Raw genomic sequence first — 19,341 nt, 5'->3', positions numbered from 1 at the left:
CATACTATCTCAGATAATGGTCATATTCTGCATACAGTATTCAGGCTTGAAAAAGTTAATGATCTTACACTTACAAACTTTATGGAAATCATGGCAAAGTATAGCATTCCAATGTTTATTTGCAAATACAGAGCTTTATTTATTATGCACAAAATGCCACCACTTTAAAAAAGATGCAGTGGCAGAGGTTTTATTTAATTAACTTAACTAGTCTGGTTCTACTGACACCTCATGGCCTAAACTTGAAGTTTTTGGAGTGAAGCTTGTGTTGAGGCTCACACACAAACAATTAACAATAAGTTGAGCCTGCTTCAGTACAACAGGATGTGGACACAAATGTAGTCAGTAATAAACTTTAAATAAAGTAGAAAACAGTCAAAAATTAGTGTCCTTGTATGAACTTTTATTTGTACAGGCTTGATTATTGGAACAGCAGTTCAGTGTCAATTTTACTTTCAAAACCAAAACTGATTGTTAACCTGATTTAGACATGCGCACACTGAGAACTTTTATTATCACGATTTCCTGGAATGGAGCAGGTACTTTCCATCCGCATCCCAGCTCTAAGTGCAATAACAAAGTGCATTACATAGTAGCAGTAGTCAAAACTATTTCGGCAATCCTCTCATTTTCCCCCCATTCTTCACGTTCCTCTTGAAAGATTATTGTTTACAGAGATGTTTTCAAGGCACTATACAGGTCCATCAATACTTCCATGACTGACCACTGTGATCATTGCTGATTGCTTGTATCATGCTCATAGTAAATTTAAACCAAGTACCTTAAGTGGATGAGAAAACAAACATGTTAACTAGCTAATAACTGGTGAAGAGTTGTTTGTTATAAGGCATTTGTTTTTGTTAGTTCAGTGCATGGCTGTGTCACTTGAATGTAATCAAATATTCGGGATAAGCCTGGCTGTCATGGAAGATAATGAACATGGTGGGTTTGGCCACGTTGTCCACGACACTGTCGTACTTCTGAATGGAGGTGGCACCCTTGGCTGGTGGCACGATCATATTTTGGTGTCCAGCGGTGTAATCCCCCGTCAGCACTCGGCACAGGTACATGCACTTCTCCCCATTCTGATTGGGCTGGGAGTAGGTGTTACTGGCAGAGTAACTAGCACTGACAGCAAAGTATGTGCCTTTGCCGTAACAAGTAGCTGAAAATGGAAAAGCAGCAGAAAGATATTGAGTTAATCTGTGAGATTCTTGCTATAGTTTCCTCATGTCTGGTTAAACATTGTCCCACATTTTCAACATAAACTTCTCACCATTCTTCCCTGCGTAACTCCTGTTGAAGCCATGTTCGTTGATGTAGGCCACAGTGTCATGGCTGGTGCCATGGAAGAGACGTTTCTCGTTGTTCTGATGGCCGTTTCTCTGCTCCATGTCACGCTTCTTGATCTGCAGGCTTTTCCACAATACAGGGTTCTGGATCCTCTCGATCTGAAAGAAGGGAAGTTTTGTTTTGCTTTAAGTTATGTCTTTTACATTATTTTTCCTTTTCCTGTATGTAACATATTTGTAATAATGTAATTTGGTGATGTAAATGTAATTGATTTATTAGTGTGACCTAATGATGAGAGACATTATGATGGAGGTGTGACAGACAAAACATTATTCATTACGTACAGTGCATGCTAAATGTCGTCTACCTTAATGATGGTTTGTGTGCATGTAGCCCTGAACAGATTCTGGACTTCAGTGTGCTCTGCTGTCCCAGCCTTGATGGTGACGCCCTGACTCGAGGTATTGGCCGGCATGGTATCCCAGAACTCTGGCATGTCTTCATCTAGTGGTATAATAAACAAGTTCGTCCTTATTATTATTCCTGGCATTAACAAGTCAGCGATAAAATTTCCTTGCAACTCTGGCATAGGATTTCTGTGTTGATGACCAGATAACAATATACAGTATGTAATGATATATAGAGAGCTGATAAAGTGGTCATTAAAAAAAGCATGCTTGAACCTAATAATACATCAACTGACTTAAATGGCTCAAATCTATAATGAATGCACTTTATTCTGGCTTCATAATGAAGACACAATCAGATTCTCCTGCACTGTTATAAATGTTAGGCAGAAGGAGAAGCAAGGTTATGACAAATAACATGTTTCCACTTATCAGAGGACAAAGGTAAGATACCTTTTAGTTTGTCAATGCGTTTGATCTGTAGGGTACGTCCCCGGTTATCAGTGGCAGGTCCATTTGGCATGGTGACTATGTAGGTTTGACCCTGGACGATAACTTTTACATTTGGTAGCTTCTTTTCCAACGCTTGCTCAAGCTCATAGTTGGTCATTGGACTAAAACTCCGAAATGGAAGCCCCTGCTGCTGGTACTGCCAGTCCACCACTGTGCCCGCCAGCTCCATCTTCTTCTTCAGCTCCTCCTTATCTCTTGCCTTCCTCAGCATCTCATGGATCTCATTGCTGGCTTTGAGCACGTCCTTGCTGAGCCCCTCGATGGTAAGTGAGGCTTGGGCCTTCTTGCTCTCAATCCTTATGCACACGCTCATGGTCTTTTGGATGTCAACAATGTGCTGGTGGTCAGCATCAGAGAAGCTGAGGATGGCGTTGTCTGAAATGCAGATGCTGTTGTGCTCTTTGGAAATGAGGTCTTTGATCCACTGCTTGGCTGAGTCTACTTTAGCCTGTGAGCTACCACAGATGTGGAAGTAAGAAGGGTCCACTTTCACAGCCTCAATGACAAAATCCTCTTCTTCCTGTCGCTTGTGAGCAATTCCACTAAAAAATGCTGAAAGAGCAAATACCAAGATATACGTACGTAAAATTCAGAAGTGATTATGTATTAATGAACACAATTATTCTCTTCGCCGTACTTACATTTGAAGCATTCCCAGAGCCCTGTTTTATCTTTAGGTTCAGTAGCTTCTCTTTGGTGCATACTGTTGTAGAAGTCATTTAGCATGGGTGGCTGGAAAATAACTATCCGGATTGTCTTCAGGCTACTAGACGTGTTTTGGCTCAACACATCGATCACTGCATCCAACATGGCATCTGCCACCTGCCCTGCTTGTACATTGCCCTGACCTAAAATGGTACAGTACACATTACACTTTTGTCTGCAGTACATTAGACAATGACTTCCTGCATAAAACTGTAACAAACACACCAAACAAGCTGTCAGAATGAACAAGATTAACGCAAGACTATCCCCTCAAATTTCTGTAAAATTTGTTCTGCAGTAGGAGGAAATCTGAACAAAATCTTCCTGAAAAGAAACCTAATTGAATCCCAATTGATTGCAAACCCAGTTTGATTCCTACAATTACAATAAACATAATTTAGAATTTATTTATGTACACAAACCCATCCACTACGAAAGGATAAATGTTCAAGATTTTTCAAAAGATAAATACCACAATGCGCTGATGAATCTCACCTGTGCCAATGGCAGGAAATGAGACAGACGTGTACGAGTTTTTCACACACATCTGGAGTGCATCTTTCACAACTTTGTGGATTTTTGGTTGGTCCGCCTGTCCAACTAGGTGGAGGATCTTCTTACACTTGAGGTTGCCTGGTTGGGTCATTATCATGCCTGGGTTGGGCTGGGCACCTGAAGGCATAGATAGTAGATTTGAGTGCCTCTGAATCTTGACAACCATGACTCTGTGTGTATTCAGGACACACTTCCTTTCTGATCAATCCATGTCATTAACAAGCACGAAAATTGGTACACAGCGTTTGGTGTGATCTCTGTGTGTAAATGTTTCCTTACCAAGGTTCTGGCATTCTGCCTCAACAGCCTGTCCAGCTGCATCCAGAATAGCCTTCGATACTCCTATGGGAGAGAAATATGAGATAAACGATTGATGATTATGACATGATTACTGTGTGGACTTATTTTTGTGTCAATATTGATGTTAAGTAGGATTCAGAAATATGTTGCCTTGTGGCAGACAATACTTCGAAGGTAACATAACTGGAACTACCACTATGACTACTTGTAAATATTTTCATTAAATCTAAAATAATCTAAAATTCCAATTATTTTTCATTACTGAAACAGAGTATGTACAAATGTGTAGAGGTAATAAATAGAATAAACAAAAAGGGGTAGTTGAGAATACATTAAGATATATACAGTGCAAACAATATTAACTGTATCATTTACCAGACTTAAGAGTGAAAGCTTCATTGGAAGAGTTGACAATGACATCAGTCGCCTCCTTGGTTATGTCTCCTGTGACCACTTGTAAAGCCACACTTCCCATTTTGGTCTCATGCATTCCTGAGCTCGAGACAACTTTCGAGAAGGGACCTTGAGGCAGCAGACAAAAGTTCAAATTCGGTATTCAATAAGTAAAAATGAATATTTTTCAGCTTTATAAATGCAAGGATTTGCTGGCTACCATTAAAGAATGCTTCACTCCATAATGATATGCTTGTTTGGAGAAGTATTATTTTAATCCTTACACATTTCTATAATACAGCTATAGAGCTAGCTGTCTACAGCTGCAACAAACCATGTTGGAACAATATTGTCTACCTGGACTTTGTAGAGAACTTGTGGGCACAGAAACACCAGAGGCACTGGGGAACTTCTTCTTAAATTCATCACTAAAAACCTGGAGACAGAATCAGACAGATACATTATACCAAAACACTCACAAACGTCACTCACTACTTTCACTAAAATCCCAATTCCTCAGATTTTCATGTGATCCAACATAACCATTTATGGCTGACATTTTTCAATGCATTCACATGGTAAAATTACTTCAACGTAATAGTCTTCATGATTAGTGGTGGGGTCCTTCATTCCACATGGTTTCACAGGAAATGATGCATCCAAGTGGTACTATTTACTAAACTGTTACTGTTTTTACTGTTCACCCCTCTATAGTTTTATCTGAGCTGTATTAAATTACTGCTGATGCAAACTGAACTTTTCCATTTGCTGCTAGTTCCCATTAAAATCATTTAACATATTCTGAAACAGTCACAGGAATCTGAATGTGTTTTCTACTGAGGTTAGCTCTAACCCTGATAATTTATTGAATATTAATGGATATTTTTGACATTTTTTGACAGGGAACATCAGGCTACATCAGAAAACAACTGTCCAGTCGGACAAGCTTTATGAGGCCAGACTGCCAACTACTACTACTACCTGTATGTGTAACACAGTGTCAGTGAGCTGTTGTTGCTGCACATGTTCTCAGCAAGCACTCGTTTACTGTGTCCTGCTGTTGAGTTTTTAGTGACTGTGATGTTCCCATTACTAGCACAGGTATCAACAGATCAAGCAGGTCTAAAATCTTAAAGATTATAATTTTAGATTAATTTCACTGCTAAATTTTAGTTCGGCACTCACAGTATAAAAGTCCTACAACACGTCTTCTTCCCTTACCTGGATGGTCTGTGTGTCTTTTGGGTAAAGTATGATCACAACCTTCTTCAGATGCTTTGGTTGTTGCTTACTGCTAAATGCCAAAATTTCATCCAACATCAATGAGGCTACAAGGACTTTTGGGAAACCCAGGTTTCCAGTGCCGATGGCAGGGAAGGATATGGAGGTTAGACCACTGTCCTCTGCCTTGTCCAAGCAATCCTTGAAAATGCCACTCAAGATCTGGGAGGCAGAGCATAAATGCAATAAATATTTAGGTGCAAGACATTGAAAGTTTACATCCATTTACCAGTCCCTGTGACCTCAGCAGACAACACATGAAAGCATTACGTCTTGTGTTATACAAATTAGTATTACATATATCTGAGGTATATTCCTTATGATGTGTTTTGACCTTTCATCAAATTCAGAACAGGCATACTACCTTATCAGCGTTGCCTTGTCCTTTGTCCCAGTGAGGTGTGACTGCATGAAAGACTAGTTTGCTCTTTAGCTCGCAGCCATCAGTGACAATGACCTCACCAATGTTTCCACTTGCATTTTTGGCATTTACCACCTCCTGAAGTTTGGGTCCAGCCACACCCAAGATGGCATTTGAAACTGCCCCTTTGTTCAGTGCAAGATCTTCAAACACAGTATTCACGGTCACCATAGTCTGAAAATGTGTTAACAAAATGTTATCAGTTAGAAAACAAGACTCAGACAAGACTGAGACAAGAATCAGTCAAGCCCTCATAAGATCACATTCAATAATAGAGACACTCTTGAGCTCGGGGATAAGGTCAATAGTTAATTCTACAAATTCTAGTAGTCTCTATGTACGAATGTTTCATCTCTTAAACTAACCGTTTGCACTTAATGCAGGATAAAAAAAAAAAAATCCAAATTACCGTGGCATACTCGATATTTCCTGTCCTGAGAGTGATGCCCAGGCCCTCTTTGGTTTGTACTTGACCCAAGCAGTTTGGATCAGATCCAGCATGTTTCACAAGTGAAACGTTGATGGCTTTTGTAGGAAGAGTTTGTTTAGAATGGCTGACACCATGATTTCCATACTTTTGTTTGACAGCTGCCTCCATAGCTTTAACAGTAACATCATCGTTGTCCACAAAATGAATCTTCTTCAAGGTGTTGTTATCGTACTTCTCATCACAGTGTTCCTTGACTGCTTCGATGATGGTGACTGCACACAAACTGAGAGGGAAGCCTAGGTTTCTGCTGATGGCAGGCAGGGCCACAGAGGTGCAGCCATGCTTTTCAGCCAGTTCTAAGCTTCCTTTAACAGTCCTTTTCAACTGCTCCAGAGCCTTCCGGGAATTAGCTAGATCAAACTTTGGTCCCACTGCATGGATGACTTTTCTGCAGAACAGCTGTCCCCCCGCACCAGTTATGACACAGTCTCCAGGCTTGAGCTGTCCATGCAAGTTAATCAGTTTGTCACATTCATTCTGCAACTGAGGGCCAGCAGCATTAAGAAGAGCTGCAGCAAGACCTCCATTGTGTTTCAAGTCCTGATTAGAGACATTGACAACTGCATGCACTGGGTAGCTGCACAAATCTGCCTTGCAAACGGCTATTTCAACTCCATCAGATGTCTGAAGCTGGTACACAGATTTTGGTACTTGACTGTGGGCCAAATTGTCCTGTCCATCACTAGCCTCATCAACGAGCTGGACCAGGCAATCAGTTTCATTCCAGATTGAGTTGACATACAAAGATTTTTTATCCTGGAAAAACTTGTTCGCTCCAGGCATGGAGACATTTAAACTTTCAAAGACCACAGAAGACACCATGTTTTGAACCAGGGTCTTGCACTCTGTGACATCAACTCTAGCACCACTTAGACAGATGGCCTCCTTTCTGTAAGACACCACCACTTTGTCATTCACTTGCTCCAACCAAGATGTGTCAAGTTTTTTAATGTATTCAACTATTGTGTTGGGCTTGACTACAACAGTTTCTTCTACTTGAGCATTCTGCATCAAAAAGTCATCAAGTTCACTGGCAACTCTATTGACGTTATCCTTGTGGCCAGAGACCACAACTTGCTGACCAGTGGTATGGATTCGAATCCTCCTGTATGACTTATTGTTGGCATTTTCCAATTGACTGACCAGGTGCTCCCACTCTGGCTTCTCCAGGACATTAGCGTCTTCAACATCAACGTATTGAGATATTAGCAGCCTTCCCAAATAGTCTTCAGCCTCATTTAGATCTCTGTCAGAAACAGCAAGGAGCTGCACAGTGTGTGCATTGATCTCAAACACTGCATTGATTCCATTAGATGTGAGGAGAGTTTTTGTAAGCTCCTCCTGTTGTTCATCTCTCATCAAGTCAAGCACAAAGTTATCCATTTCTAAATTCTGATGTTTTAATGCAAACAATGCGTCATATATAACTTTGCTTGCTGCAATAACCTCATTACTTAAGCCAGTTACTCTCAAATCCGGACTATCTTTCCTAAATGACATTTCAAGTTCCGGGTACACACGTAGCAGCTTCTCCTGAAGGCCATCGTGACATAGGATGTGGAAAATTGACTTTGACACTTTGATCTCTTGGGTTACACTGGATTTCTCCCTCTGCACCCTTCTAGCAATCTTATTTACGACTTCACGAAGAGTTTGCTCTAGTCTGTTGACATCAGCCACAAGGCCAGCCACTGATAAGACACCATTGAACTTATCAGGCACTACAACCACATCTTCATTCAAAAGGGTCTGTCTGATCTTTTCCTCAGACTCTTCCCATACCTCTGATTCTGGCTGAAGCTTCAGGGATTTGAATTTTGACAGAGCGTGTGCAAAGGATGACTTCACAGTATCCGTCCACTCTTTGATGATGGCTTTAGCATCCTTTTGCTGTAGCAGTGAAGATACGGGGCTCAAACACACAGTAGATTGGTTGAGGTTGACAGTGCAGAAGTGTTTGGCCAAATGACTTTGAATGGTCTCTGCTGCTGATTGATTGCCATTTAGGTATCTCCAGACAGCACTGTCAATGGGTTCAGAGATGGCAGCAGGGAGTTTTAGTGAAGGCCTGTCTTTGCCATAGAGGGCTGTTCCCAAAGATTTGTAAAAAGGATAAACTCTGATCTCTTCGTGTCTGATGTGATGCTTCTTCTTCATGATTTTCTGAACAGCTATGGGGAGAGAATTTAGAATCAAACATTACATTGTCACGTTGTCTAGAATTCAATCAAAGGTGGTAATCTCTAATATATGCTATACTACATGTATATTCACACAGTAATGTTTAATATGTACTGCAACTGAACTACCTTTATGGTCGTTAAAGGTGATGATGGCAGACTGTTCCACTTCATCAAGCACAACATTTTCCACATCCCCACCTGCATTCTCAAAATAAAGGCGGAGGAGATCTTCACTAACATTTCGGAGGTCTTCAACTAAAACCTGCTCGGTGAATTCAAGAGGCTGGACTGATAGTCCCTTCCTCGTGAATGTCCTGTTTTGGGGGCATCTTGTAATGAAATCTGTGTTTTCTGTAAGATATTAAAAAAGAACAAAAGGTAATTAGGCAATCACGCTTTCATAAACAATAAACAGTTCTTTGGACGAGCATTGTGCAGCATTTTTTTTATGAATGGGTCCATGCTTTGTTTGTATCTCAAGCACATGCAGATGGACGTACATGCATGCACTCGTACCGCCAGGTAACATTATACATAATCTAACTGATGTTTTCATGCATTCAATGTGTTTTCTAGGTAGCACAGATTCATATGATGCATCTTGGTGAAAACCCCTGATTTGAAACACAACTTGGCAAGAAAAAACACTTACGGCACCCTTACTGTTCATGGATGCTTTAATAAGAAGTAAAGCAGTTTGTCAGGTTCTAGTATCAGTGCATTGCTGACCAATATGTATATGTTCTGGTCTATACATCTGACAAGTGTGGGAATTTTATTTTGGCTACGAGTATTCAGCGAAACCTGTGTGTTCTTTATTCGTGCTGCTCATTAGCACTCTGGGAAACAGCAGGAATTAAGTCATTTCTCACCATTCACAATAACTGATTTGTTGTTATGTCTCAACAGTAATGGTCATGTTAGCCAGCTCAATGTGTGTCGTGCCATAAATGTGTTTTCTCATACAGATGCAAGTTTGCAAAACTGAAATTTGTTTGGTGTTAATTCAAATTGATGAAAATCATCTAAGGTAGGCTAGAGATTACACAGGTGTATCATTTATTCTGTGTAAAAGTATAAATTGAGCTGTTTGGAGCCAATAATACACACACACACACACACACACACACACACACACACACACACTAAATGAGTACCTTTTCCACTCTGGAAAGTCACCACAGCAGAGGAACTGCCAAGAATGACTTCCAAATTGAAGCTTTGGGAGGCAGAGGGAGAGTCAGGATCCCTTAAAATATTCTCCACCATCATCTCCAAAAACTCCTGGTTTAACGTCTCTGGAATATTTTCTAAAACAGCCGAGGTGCAGCAGAGCTCTTCATCTGCTGTCTCAACATCTCTGCCTTTCACTCCTGTCTGAACTTCAGCTGCAGGTGTGTGCCCATCCGTGCTTGATTGTTTGTTGCTCACAGCAACAACTGCTGCTGATGAGACACAAAGGTAAAGTGACTTAACACATGTTTCATAATTAAGAGAGATAATACAACGCGAAACATCAGCTGATCATGAATACATTTTCTATTTGTGGCAGGTTCATTGCAAGTGTTTCCATACATTAAACATTAAATTTATTTTTGGGGGCTCCGATCATGTTTTTTTTTTTTGCACTGATACTGATTGCCTCGTTCTTTTGTTCTGTTATAGCAGCCGGTACGGCAGTTAACATGTCAGTTTGACTGCTTTGTAGTGTATTCGAATCTCCACCAGGTAGCAGCCTCACCCACGTTATAAATGCTGTGTGACTGTACAGTATAAAGTAAAGAACCACAAAAGTAAGTCTTGTTCAGTGGCGTAATACGATTTTTTTAAGTAAAGGAGTGCATCTATCACGCGCAAACAAAAACGCACATGCACGGTTAAGATGTAGGTCATTTCGAAGGTTATACAGTGGTTCCGATGGTTGCAAGCTTCCGTGCATTTGTCAATTATAACTGAGAACATTATCAAATGTTAGACTGACAGTATGAATCATGTTGACAATATCAGTCAGATCTTGGCAGAGGTCAAGCTCATCTAATAGACTAGGCTATGAAAATGTAGCTAAGCCAGCTTTCATTTAATGCAAGTTTAACAGGCTGGCTTTGTAATGTTTTTAACCATCACAAAGCTGAGGTATTAGCAAAACGGAGTACCTAGTCGCTCCCACTCTCCCAATCACATATCAATGAATAACCATCAGCAGCCGATTTATATGTGCATACCTATTCCCTGTGTATCAGTTTCTGAAAAGACGTGTACTACCTTATCCTAAACACGACTGGTGAGTTATCAACATTTCTTTAAGCACAGTATTTTTTTATGTCTTTATAGTCTATTTACCACTGAGAGTTCTACTTGTCTGTTCACCCTGTCAGCATTCTGAATGGGAAACGTCAGGGGAGTGACTCAGCAGTCATTTTAATTAGACCATCACTGTGACTTAAAACAAGTCAGGCACTGCTGCTGGGGTGACTTATTTTCTTGTTATTGATCTTTATATGACATTTAACCTACTGCCCAAATAGACTAATTGAGCAAAAGGAAAACAGCAACAGAGAGAGAGAGAGAGGGAGAAAGAGAAGTAGAAAAGTATGTGGTGGGAACTGAAAGTGAAACTATCTTTGCTCATGTAGTGTATTTCTGTTAAATGATTTGCTTTAGCAGAAGTATAGCATAAACAACTGGCTCAAAGCCCGGGATGAAAGTGGAGCAGAATGTTATGTTTCTCACAGCGCCGCACAAAACAAGCGTCGCAACACTCCCACTGTCTTTGTTGGTATTGTACAATGCGGATGTAACGAGTGGGGCAAAAGATAGATCCAAATAGTTCAAGCACTGAACTAAGCACACTCAATGGAAAGGTGATAAAATGACTGCATTTTTGACATTTCAATGCATGACCTGATCTCTTATTATCTCTATTTAATGCTTGTATTTCATTTAGTCAGTTTTATGTTTAATATGTTTAATACCATGTTAGATTCTAATTTAAATTCTCTTTGGAGATGAATAAAGTATCTATCTACCTATCTATCTATCTATCTATCTATCTATCTATCTATCTATCTATCTATCTATCTATCTATCTAATTGCAGTTAACTAGCAGTGAGCAACACTTAACTAGCTATGCACAGTTTCTATAAAACATGGACGCAGTCTCTGTGATGTCACACATTGGTTTCTGAAGAGTCATTGTGAAGCTCAGTGACGGTGGCTCTGGCTGTCGGCATCTTGGCAGTGCCTGACTCATCCGAAGCTATCAATCCCAGCTAATCTAAAAATGGGCAAAGAGGTGGGGTGTTGGTGCAGCTGAGGCAGGCCAAATGAAGCCTGGTTGTTGAAACCTACCTGCTAGTTATCCCTCAAGGTGACCATGCCCCTAATATACTCAGCTGAGTAGAAGTAACAGAGTAGCAGAAAGTGAAAGTACTGAAGTAACATACAAGCTCCTTGAAACAGTAAGTGCAGCACTTGATTAGTGATCAGTTCCAACACTGTTAAATGTATTTTATGTGGTGGGAGCAGTCCCCAAATATAGCTGCTTCTGTCTGCCCTGCTTGAAACCATTCATACAGGCTGACTGCACAGATTTGTTTGGAACTATTGAGCCTGCATGAACCTTGTGGCCAGATGGCGGTGAGTTCAAAGAGTGTTGCAACTCTCTTTTCCTACGGTGCTGGTTTCTCAAAACTGAGGCAATCAGAGAAGTTGTTTAATGTATGATTACAAATCATCATAAACATCAATAAAAAGTCTGGGCTGAAAAACAGCTAGCCTTTTTTGTTGAGTTTAAAGGGAGCATTCTAAATGACTGAAAATACAAAGTCAACTGGTGCAATCAGAATAGATTTATGTAAAGATGGTGGCTTCTTGAGTTAAGAAGGAAATTAAAGTTATTCTGCCAGTAGCCTACTATGAGAAAGGTATTTCTCCAGTTACTGAAATTTCAGATCAGTGCGTCTAGTCCTCACCACCTCCATAGTTGAAATTACAGCCCTCACTACTCCAAGTTGTTTATACTTTCTGTGGCTGGCTGGCCAACATGCAAAGATACGATATTACCATCGGACACTTAAAAGTGTACTTTTTTGATCTTATACTCTGGTAATTAAGAACACAACACTATCTCAGGTGACAAAAGCCTTCCTATTTTTATTTCAGTTTGGTTTGAATAGTGGGCTGCAAAGTGTAACTGACCACAGAAAAGTGTTGATAACACTAATTAAGACTATTAAAGTTAATAACGCATAGTTAATACACTGATTTCAGTGTCGTTTTAATACTCAAAACCTGTGTGGGGATGAGCGTGTATATGTTTCTGTTTTGAGATTATCCAAAAAGCAATACAGACAAACGGAGCAGGACACACATTTGCTTTAATCAGTACTTACATTTCTTGTTGAGTTCATCAGCTGGAGCTTCCTGTATAGAATGGAAATATACATATATATATATATATACATATATACTTTATTACATCTCATGCAACCAGTTTCACATGGCACAATGCCCTGCTGCTTTGATAGGGAATCCAATGTGACAACTTAACAGTTTTGTGACAAGGAAATAAACCGTGCTCATGATGATGCTTTCGAAGTGTTTTGCACTTTTGGTTTAGACCTCTATGACATCCAAACACCAGGAACTGAGAAGAACATGCAGTGAATCATAGTACAAAGCAGGAACAGCTCGTGTTTATGATTGTAAACATGACTTCAAGTCAGATGGAGCTGCACAGGAACAGTTTACTAGCTTCTCTGTCCTCTTTGACTGGTATTCTGACTGTCTGTTGTAGATTCAAGGATTTCCAGTAAGTGAGGAATAGCTGATGGCTGCTATTTCATTTTAGGTTAAGACAGAAACTGAATGTTACAGGAATGACTGTGGTAGGAGCAGGTTTCTTATTGTCCGTGGCCTCACCCTCTTGGCACGGTCACACTAATAAATGAAACTACAGCAACATGACTCAGATAGGATCTGAAAATAATCGCTAAATTAATCTCTATTTTTTTAATATTGACCTCGTGAGCACTTACCTGTGCTGTCGCCCCATCTGTGTGTAAGCGAACGGTCATCTTAAGCACACCTTTATCCACACTGATCTCATGCCTCTCTTTCCCCAAAACACGCTGCTGGTCTGTGAGAAGGGAAAAACACCCTCAGCAAAAGAAGTCGATTGATAAAAAACGGGATTAAGGTTACTTTTAATGTCAGAATAGCGTACACGGTGTAATTCACGGGACCACACTTACCCTCCTCTCTTCTGAAGCGAACCACCGCTGTACTGCTGCCATTTTCATAATCAACTTCACAGTCGCCACCGTTAGATTTCTTGCTTTGAAAGTATTTCCACAATTTGTTTTTTAATCGTGGTACATTGCTTTCTTCCAGCTCGACGAGCACAGCGTACTTACAAGCGTCGGCCATCGCTGCAGCCTGACACTCTCTGCTCTGCTTTACTTTCACTTTTGATTCTTAAGAAATGACACGGGGATTTTTTTTTTCTCTTGTCGTCGTTGTAGACTGCAACCAGGCGGAAGTGCTGCTGCAGATTTACCTGCATCTCAAGAAAATAAACAAAATATTTAGTGACCATATGGATGAAACGTCCGATTGAACCGGTACGAATTTTAGCTAACATCTCGACAGGCAGTTTTGGAGAGGTCCGGAACCTCTCGCCCTCCTCTACTTTCAGTTCTTCCCAGACACTTTGCTCAGCGCTGGGTGAGTCCATTTCTCTCAGTACTCCTTCTTTAGTCCTTTAAATTGAAAGTATGCTTCGCTAAATCGAGCATAAGCGTCGAAATACGCGTTAGACTTAGCATTCGTGGCGTAAAACTAGCATAAAGCTGTTTGTTTCTTCTCACGTGAACGCAGCACGTCAGGTTGCACGCGCTGATAACTGTCAGTTGTGTAGCAGGCATAAAGGCACTTTAATTAATCTGTAGACAATTTAGCTATTTTAACAAGGCAAAACAAACTTGTAAACGGTGAATCTGGTACAAATAATATATACTATGCGTATCTTTTCCACCGTTTTTCTTATCATAATCACATTTTGAGTAGCCCAGTGTTGATAATAAAAATGTCCAAATTAAGTATACTTAAGATGTCAGTAAAGTTCTCTTTTAAATGCCTACAAACGGCTGAGTGGCATACTAAGCACATTGCTACGCAGTTTGTACTTTATGTAGTGTAATGTAAACAGGAACAGGAATACATTTAGCTCTTTTTCCAGAGAGGTAAGAGGCAAGGTAAGATTATTGATATACCTTGTATATCGAATACTGTGTCTGTCTCCCTCTACTGGACGGAAAGGAAAACAGCACTGTGAACACCATGTAGGCTAGTAAAGTTATTAGCCAATATGAAGTTTTGTTTCAGTTTCCAGTCAAAAGTAAGCTTCACATTGGAATCTGTGATTCCAATTTGACTAATTTCCCTGTTTCATTGTATTAAAGCCACTTAAAATCATTCAGTCATACATTCATATTTCTTACATATTCAGCAAAGTATTTATTGAGCATGTAAAGGCATCATCAGTCATTTATGTTTCTTGACTTGACATTGTAAAATTTTTGTGCAGCTTTCTTTAGGAACCATGCTCAGTAAATTGGATATCCCTCTTCATGGGCCAGCAGTCAACATCGTGAGAAAATGTGGAGTTGCTCTGAGTGATGTCCTTCAGTGCAAATATGGATGTGTGGCCACCATCGGTGGCATGGATTTTGATGGAGACCCGGGCATTGCACAGCAGAAAAGGCCACTTGTTGTCCCAGAGAAAAGGTTTGATGGTATGCTTGCTGCAGGCGTTCAGGTGTCTGTGTGGAAGGCTGATCTCACCAGTTTCAGTGTGGATGCTGTCGTGAATGCTGCTAATGAGCGTCTTCAGCATTGTGGCGGGCTTGCTTTCGCTCTGTCCTTCGCCGGGGGTCCACAAATCCAAAAAGAGAGTGACGACTACATCAAGAAGTACGGTAGCTTGAAAACAGGGGAGGCAATTGTCTGTGATGCTGGGTCACTACCATGCAGCAAGATAATTCATGCTGTGGGCCCAGAGCTATCAAAACACCCCTCGAAGTCCGATGTTTCTCATGCTGAATGGCTTTTGAAAAAGGCCATCACCAGCATTCTTGACAAAGTTAAGGAGCACCATCTGAAGACTGTTGCCATTCCTGCTATAAGCTCTGGACTGTTCAACTACCCCCTGACTCAATGTGCAAACGTCATAGTGACAACTGTGAAACGCTACTATGAATACTCTTCAAGGCATTGTCCTAAAGAGATTCTGTTTGTGAACAATGATGAGCCTACTGTCAGGGAAATGGAGAGGGCCTGTCTTCAGATATTAGGCAGCCGCTCACCCACAACATACAGTCAGGCAGCAGCAAGCCAAAAGAGAGGTAATGCTAAAACCTCAACATCTAGCGTCCAGATGGGAAACGTCCGTCTGACACTGAAGACAGGCCGTATTGAGGAGCAGCAGGTAAGAATCTGTAAAGTTTCTTCATTAATAAATTAACTGATTATTTACTTATTTTGTACATACTGGTGTGAAGGGCTGCTTTTATAAACATTTATATTTAATCAAACAGCATGTTAACAGGTGCTTCATGTCATATGTATTCTGTCTGTGTGTATTGAGCTCCACCAGGGTTTTTTTTCTGAAGATATACCAATAATCTATATTCTTGTTCTGAAACCATTTTATTTAACATCCTTGCTTTTGTATCCTGCCAGACAGATGTCATCGTCGACACAATATTCAACCGAAACTTGGAAAATGGGCTGATATCCAAAGCTTTATTGCGGAAAGCTGGTTATGAAATACAACAAGAAGTATATAATGCTCCTATGAGTGGACGTGTCATCATCACCAAACCCTACAAGCTGCAGTGTAAAGAGGTGTATCACACTTGTTGCACTGAAAACTGGAAAGAAACAGCACAGGAGGTACAGTATGAGTTTAACTGTCATGGTGCATTAAAGTAAAGGTATAATATATTATGTTCATAGTCTGATATATCCCAAACTGTAAATAAATCAAATTTGGATTAAAAATGTCACATCTCAATACTGTATCGCAGCTGATTTGTTTAAATTTGTCTTCTTGGTGATATCAGGCTGAGATGGTTATAAAATATAGCTAAACTGAAAGTGTAGAATTAATATAGTTAAGATAGTAAATAACCATACATAAGCTGTTTAGGTTGTACTTTAATAAGAGATTTTTCTTTGTCTATTTATCCAATCATTCATTTATCACAGGGTCTTTTCATGACAATATTGGACTGCTTACATTTGGCAGCCAGGAAATACCATAAGTCAATCGCCTTTCCCGCCATCGGCACCGGAGGCCTCGGATTCGATAAATATGAAGCTGCCCAGACCATGTCAAGAGCAGTGGACAACTTCGCCCAAACAGCCACAGACAAGATGGACATTTATTTTGTCATATTTCCTTCTGACGGTGACACATTCGAGGTCTGATTGCAAAAATGCTCACATGATTGTACACTAATTTTGCGACGTGTGAAATTTCATCACGCTCTGTGACATGCAAAAGAAATATACAGATATATGAATGACCATCTCTTTCCAGGCTTTCGAGGAACAAATGAGATGTCTCCAGAAAATGGCATCTCCCCGCAGCCTAACACATGGTAACACAATATTTCAGTTATTATTTCATACACACAAAGGTGGCCTTGAATGCAAGTACTTATGGGGACAACGTTCACACTGTCCTTGTAGCGACATTAATATGCGTCTGCATATGAGTTGTCTCATTGATTCATTTCTCCATACTTTGCTAATTATAGCAGAGTTTGCCATAGAAACCAGTGAAGCTAATGTAAACATTTTGTTCATAGTGGGGATGCATGTTTGACCAGTCCTGTTGCTGAAATTATTAAAAGTAACAGTCTTAATCATGTGTTCCCCACCAGCATTAGAGCAGAGAGATGACTTCCCAGGCAGCGGTGCTCCCGCTCCACAGATCAGCCTGAGAGGCCCCTCGGACGCAGCGACGCGCGAGGCTGAACGATGGCTCCAAGGCCTCCTCTTCGAATCCTTCGGCACTGTTATTATCTGCAACAACTTCATCCAGCACTTCGGCGAGCAAGAACATCTGCAGCTGTCCCGTCTCGTGAAAAAGGGCGTTTCCATTAAGGAGCTCTTTAAAAGAGGCCGTGCAAGCGTGATTGTAGACGGGGATTCAAGCGAAGATGTCGTGTTTGCTGGGTTGCAGGTGGAGGCGTTACTCTGCAACATCCAGAAGGAGTTTGTCAGAGAGGAAGAGTCTGCCATGTTCCTGATGTTGGCTCAGAATGTGTCCTTTGAAAGAAAGACATTGGACTATTCAAGCCCAGAGTTCTCAGACAGATATGCTGCCCTCAAACATACAGGGCTGCGAATAGTGAAGGTATAGCATGCTTGATGTTGTAGGAAACTCTTAATATCTGCTTAATATCACAATTAGATTTTTTAATACACCCTAACATGGTTTCTCTGCTTGACCAAATGTTTTTTTTTAGGTGGACAAAGTGGAGAACGCAACACTGAAGATGTTGTTTGATCTCAAGAAAAAACAGCTAGGCTGCTCCACTCCTCAAACAATGTTTCAGTGCATACCTGCACAGTTCTGTGAGATGGTTAGCCATATTGGATTCCACGCAGAGTACGCACCACCTGATGGTATGATAATGCTTCTACAAACTATTTCTTTGCATCTGGTAACTGATCATTTTCTCTGGTTTTAAATTAGAATTACAGCCGTACAGATACAGAACACCAAAGTTAGAAAAAGGATTATAATAAAGAAATACTGCATATAAACAATAGTTATTTTTCATGTGTATCTTTCTCTGTACACAGATCCAGCTTATGGGGAGGGCATCTACTTTGCCAGCACAGTGAAAAAGGCCTTGAAAGTGTGGAAGGAGCCAAACAAGGAGTACCTGCACTTCGTGGAGGCTGAGGTGCTGACGGGAACCTTCACCCCTGGGAAACCAGGTCTCATTCTGCCCCCTAGTGTAGGGACAGAGCCACACACTTTGTACGACAGTGTGAGCGGACCTGAAATCTCTGTCATATTCAGTGGTTACCAGGCTCTGCCCACCTACATTATCACCTGTAAGAGCTTATATGTCTGAAGGGGGATTTTTTTCACTGTCTCCTCTGGGTTGTAGGATATCAGGCTGTTAGCATTACTTGTTGAAACCACAGAATGGAGACCAGTAGCACAACATTGCAGAGGATCACATCACACATATTCAGATGTTTTGGTTACAGCTGCACCTTCAGTGAGTTAAGATTCTTTTTGAATTTCTCATTGTTTCATTACTAGCTTGTTTCTTTTGGGGTGATTTCATTTAATTTAATGGAAGTCTGATGTAATTCTTCATAAAACAGGGAAAAGCTTTGATCGACAGGTAGGGGATGTACATTACCGCACCACTACAAATACGTGATTGTAACCTAATTGTAAATGTTGACAATGGCTGCAAAATTGTTCCTGATGCTGATATCAAAATAAAAAAATGTGAAAAAAAGTTTCATTCATCAATTCTTTTTTGTTGTTGTTGAAAGAATCTCAGCAGTTTCTTCTAGAACCTAATCATAACTCATGATACCACTTCAGAGAATATGGAAACAGGGAGCATGATCTTCAACACTTGAGCTGCCTTGTTTATTAAGATTTGAAGAGCTCAACCTGGAGCTCAGCAACAAAACCTGATCAGCTCGTGCAGCCCTTCCATCACCGCGGTCCTCGGCCTCATCAAGGACTATGATGAGTT

The 19,341-nt window shown here is 40.6% G+C and overlaps 2 protein-coding genes across 3 annotated transcripts; one reads left to right on the top strand and one right to left on the bottom strand.

The window, feature by feature from the left end:
* Positions 1-386: 386 nt before the first annotated feature.
* parp14rs1 (poly(ADP-ribose) polymerase family member 14-related sequence 1) lies at positions 387-13,980 on the bottom strand. Of its 2 annotated transcripts, none has more exons than XM_041950662.1 (17): positions 13,795-13,980; positions 13,579-13,679; positions 12,934-12,964; positions 9,699-9,986; positions 8,668-8,892; positions 6,278-8,529; positions 5,812-6,042; positions 5,388-5,609; positions 4,524-4,602; positions 4,149-4,295; positions 3,753-3,815; positions 3,414-3,590; positions 2,855-3,061; positions 2,154-2,765; positions 1,661-1,797; positions 1,277-1,451; positions 387-1,165 (listed from the first exon to the last, which is right to left on the bottom strand). In XM_041950662.1, exons 1-17 carry the CDS (start codon positions 13,967-13,969, stop codon positions 882-884), a joined length of 5,406 nt encoding a protein of 1,801 aa, XP_041806596.1. In that variant the 5' UTR covers positions 13,970-13,980; the 3' UTR covers positions 387-881. The 2 variants fall into 2 exon arrangements, with proteins under 2 accessions (XP_041806596.1, XP_041806597.1); XM_041950663.1 differs by having other exon boundaries at positions 9,699-9,983.
* An 82-nt stretch (positions 13,981-14,062) lies between these two features.
* Positions 14,063-19,083, top strand: parp9 (poly(ADP-ribose) polymerase family member 9). Its single transcript, XM_041950814.1, has 8 exons — positions 14,063-14,266; positions 15,129-16,028; positions 16,283-16,495; positions 16,811-17,026; positions 17,145-17,205; positions 17,491-17,966; positions 18,079-18,238; positions 18,419-19,083. Exons 2-8 carry the CDS (start codon positions 15,144-15,146, stop codon positions 18,694-18,696), a joined length of 2,289 nt encoding a protein of 762 aa, XP_041806748.1. The 5' UTR covers positions 14,063-14,266; positions 15,129-15,143; the 3' UTR covers positions 18,697-19,083.
* The last annotated feature ends 258 nt before the right edge of the window (positions 19,084-19,341 follow it).

Source organism: Chelmon rostratus, chromosome 13 (genome assembly GCF_017976325.1).
Source record: "Chelmon rostratus isolate fCheRos1 chromosome 13, fCheRos1.pri, whole genome shotgun sequence".
Classification (NCBI taxonomy): Eukaryota; Metazoa; Chordata; class Actinopteri; order Chaetodontiformes; family Chaetodontidae; genus Chelmon; species Chelmon rostratus.
Note: the sequence above shows the minus strand (reverse complement) of the source record. Positions and strands in the feature narration are given on the sequence as shown.

Excerpts from the sequence above, each read along its gene's own strand:
- parp14rs1 (XM_041950662.1), bottom strand. The coding sequence starts at position 13,969 with ATGGCCGACGCTTGTAAGTACGCTGTGCTCGTCGAGCTGGAAGAAAGC. Across the intron at positions 6,043-6,277 it reads GAAATATCGAGTATGCCACG|ACTATGGTGACCGTGAATAC; the intron begins GTAATTTGGATT and ends ACACATTTTCAG. Across the intron at positions 4,603-5,387 it reads AAGACACACAGACCATCCAG|GTTTTTAGTGATGAATTTAA; the intron begins GTAAGGGAAGAA and ends TTCTGTCTCCAG.
- parp9 (XM_041950814.1), top strand. The coding sequence starts at position 15,144 with ATGCTCAGTAAATTGGATATCCCTCTTCATGGGCCAGCAGTCAACATC. Across the intron at positions 17,027-17,144 it reads CTGACGGTGACACATTCGAG|GCTTTCGAGGAACAAATGAG; the intron begins GTCTGATTGCAA and ends ATCTCTTTCCAG. Across the intron at positions 17,206-17,490 it reads TCCCCGCAGCCTAACACATG|CATTAGAGCAGAGAGATGAC; the intron begins GTAACACAATAT and ends GTTCCCCACCAG.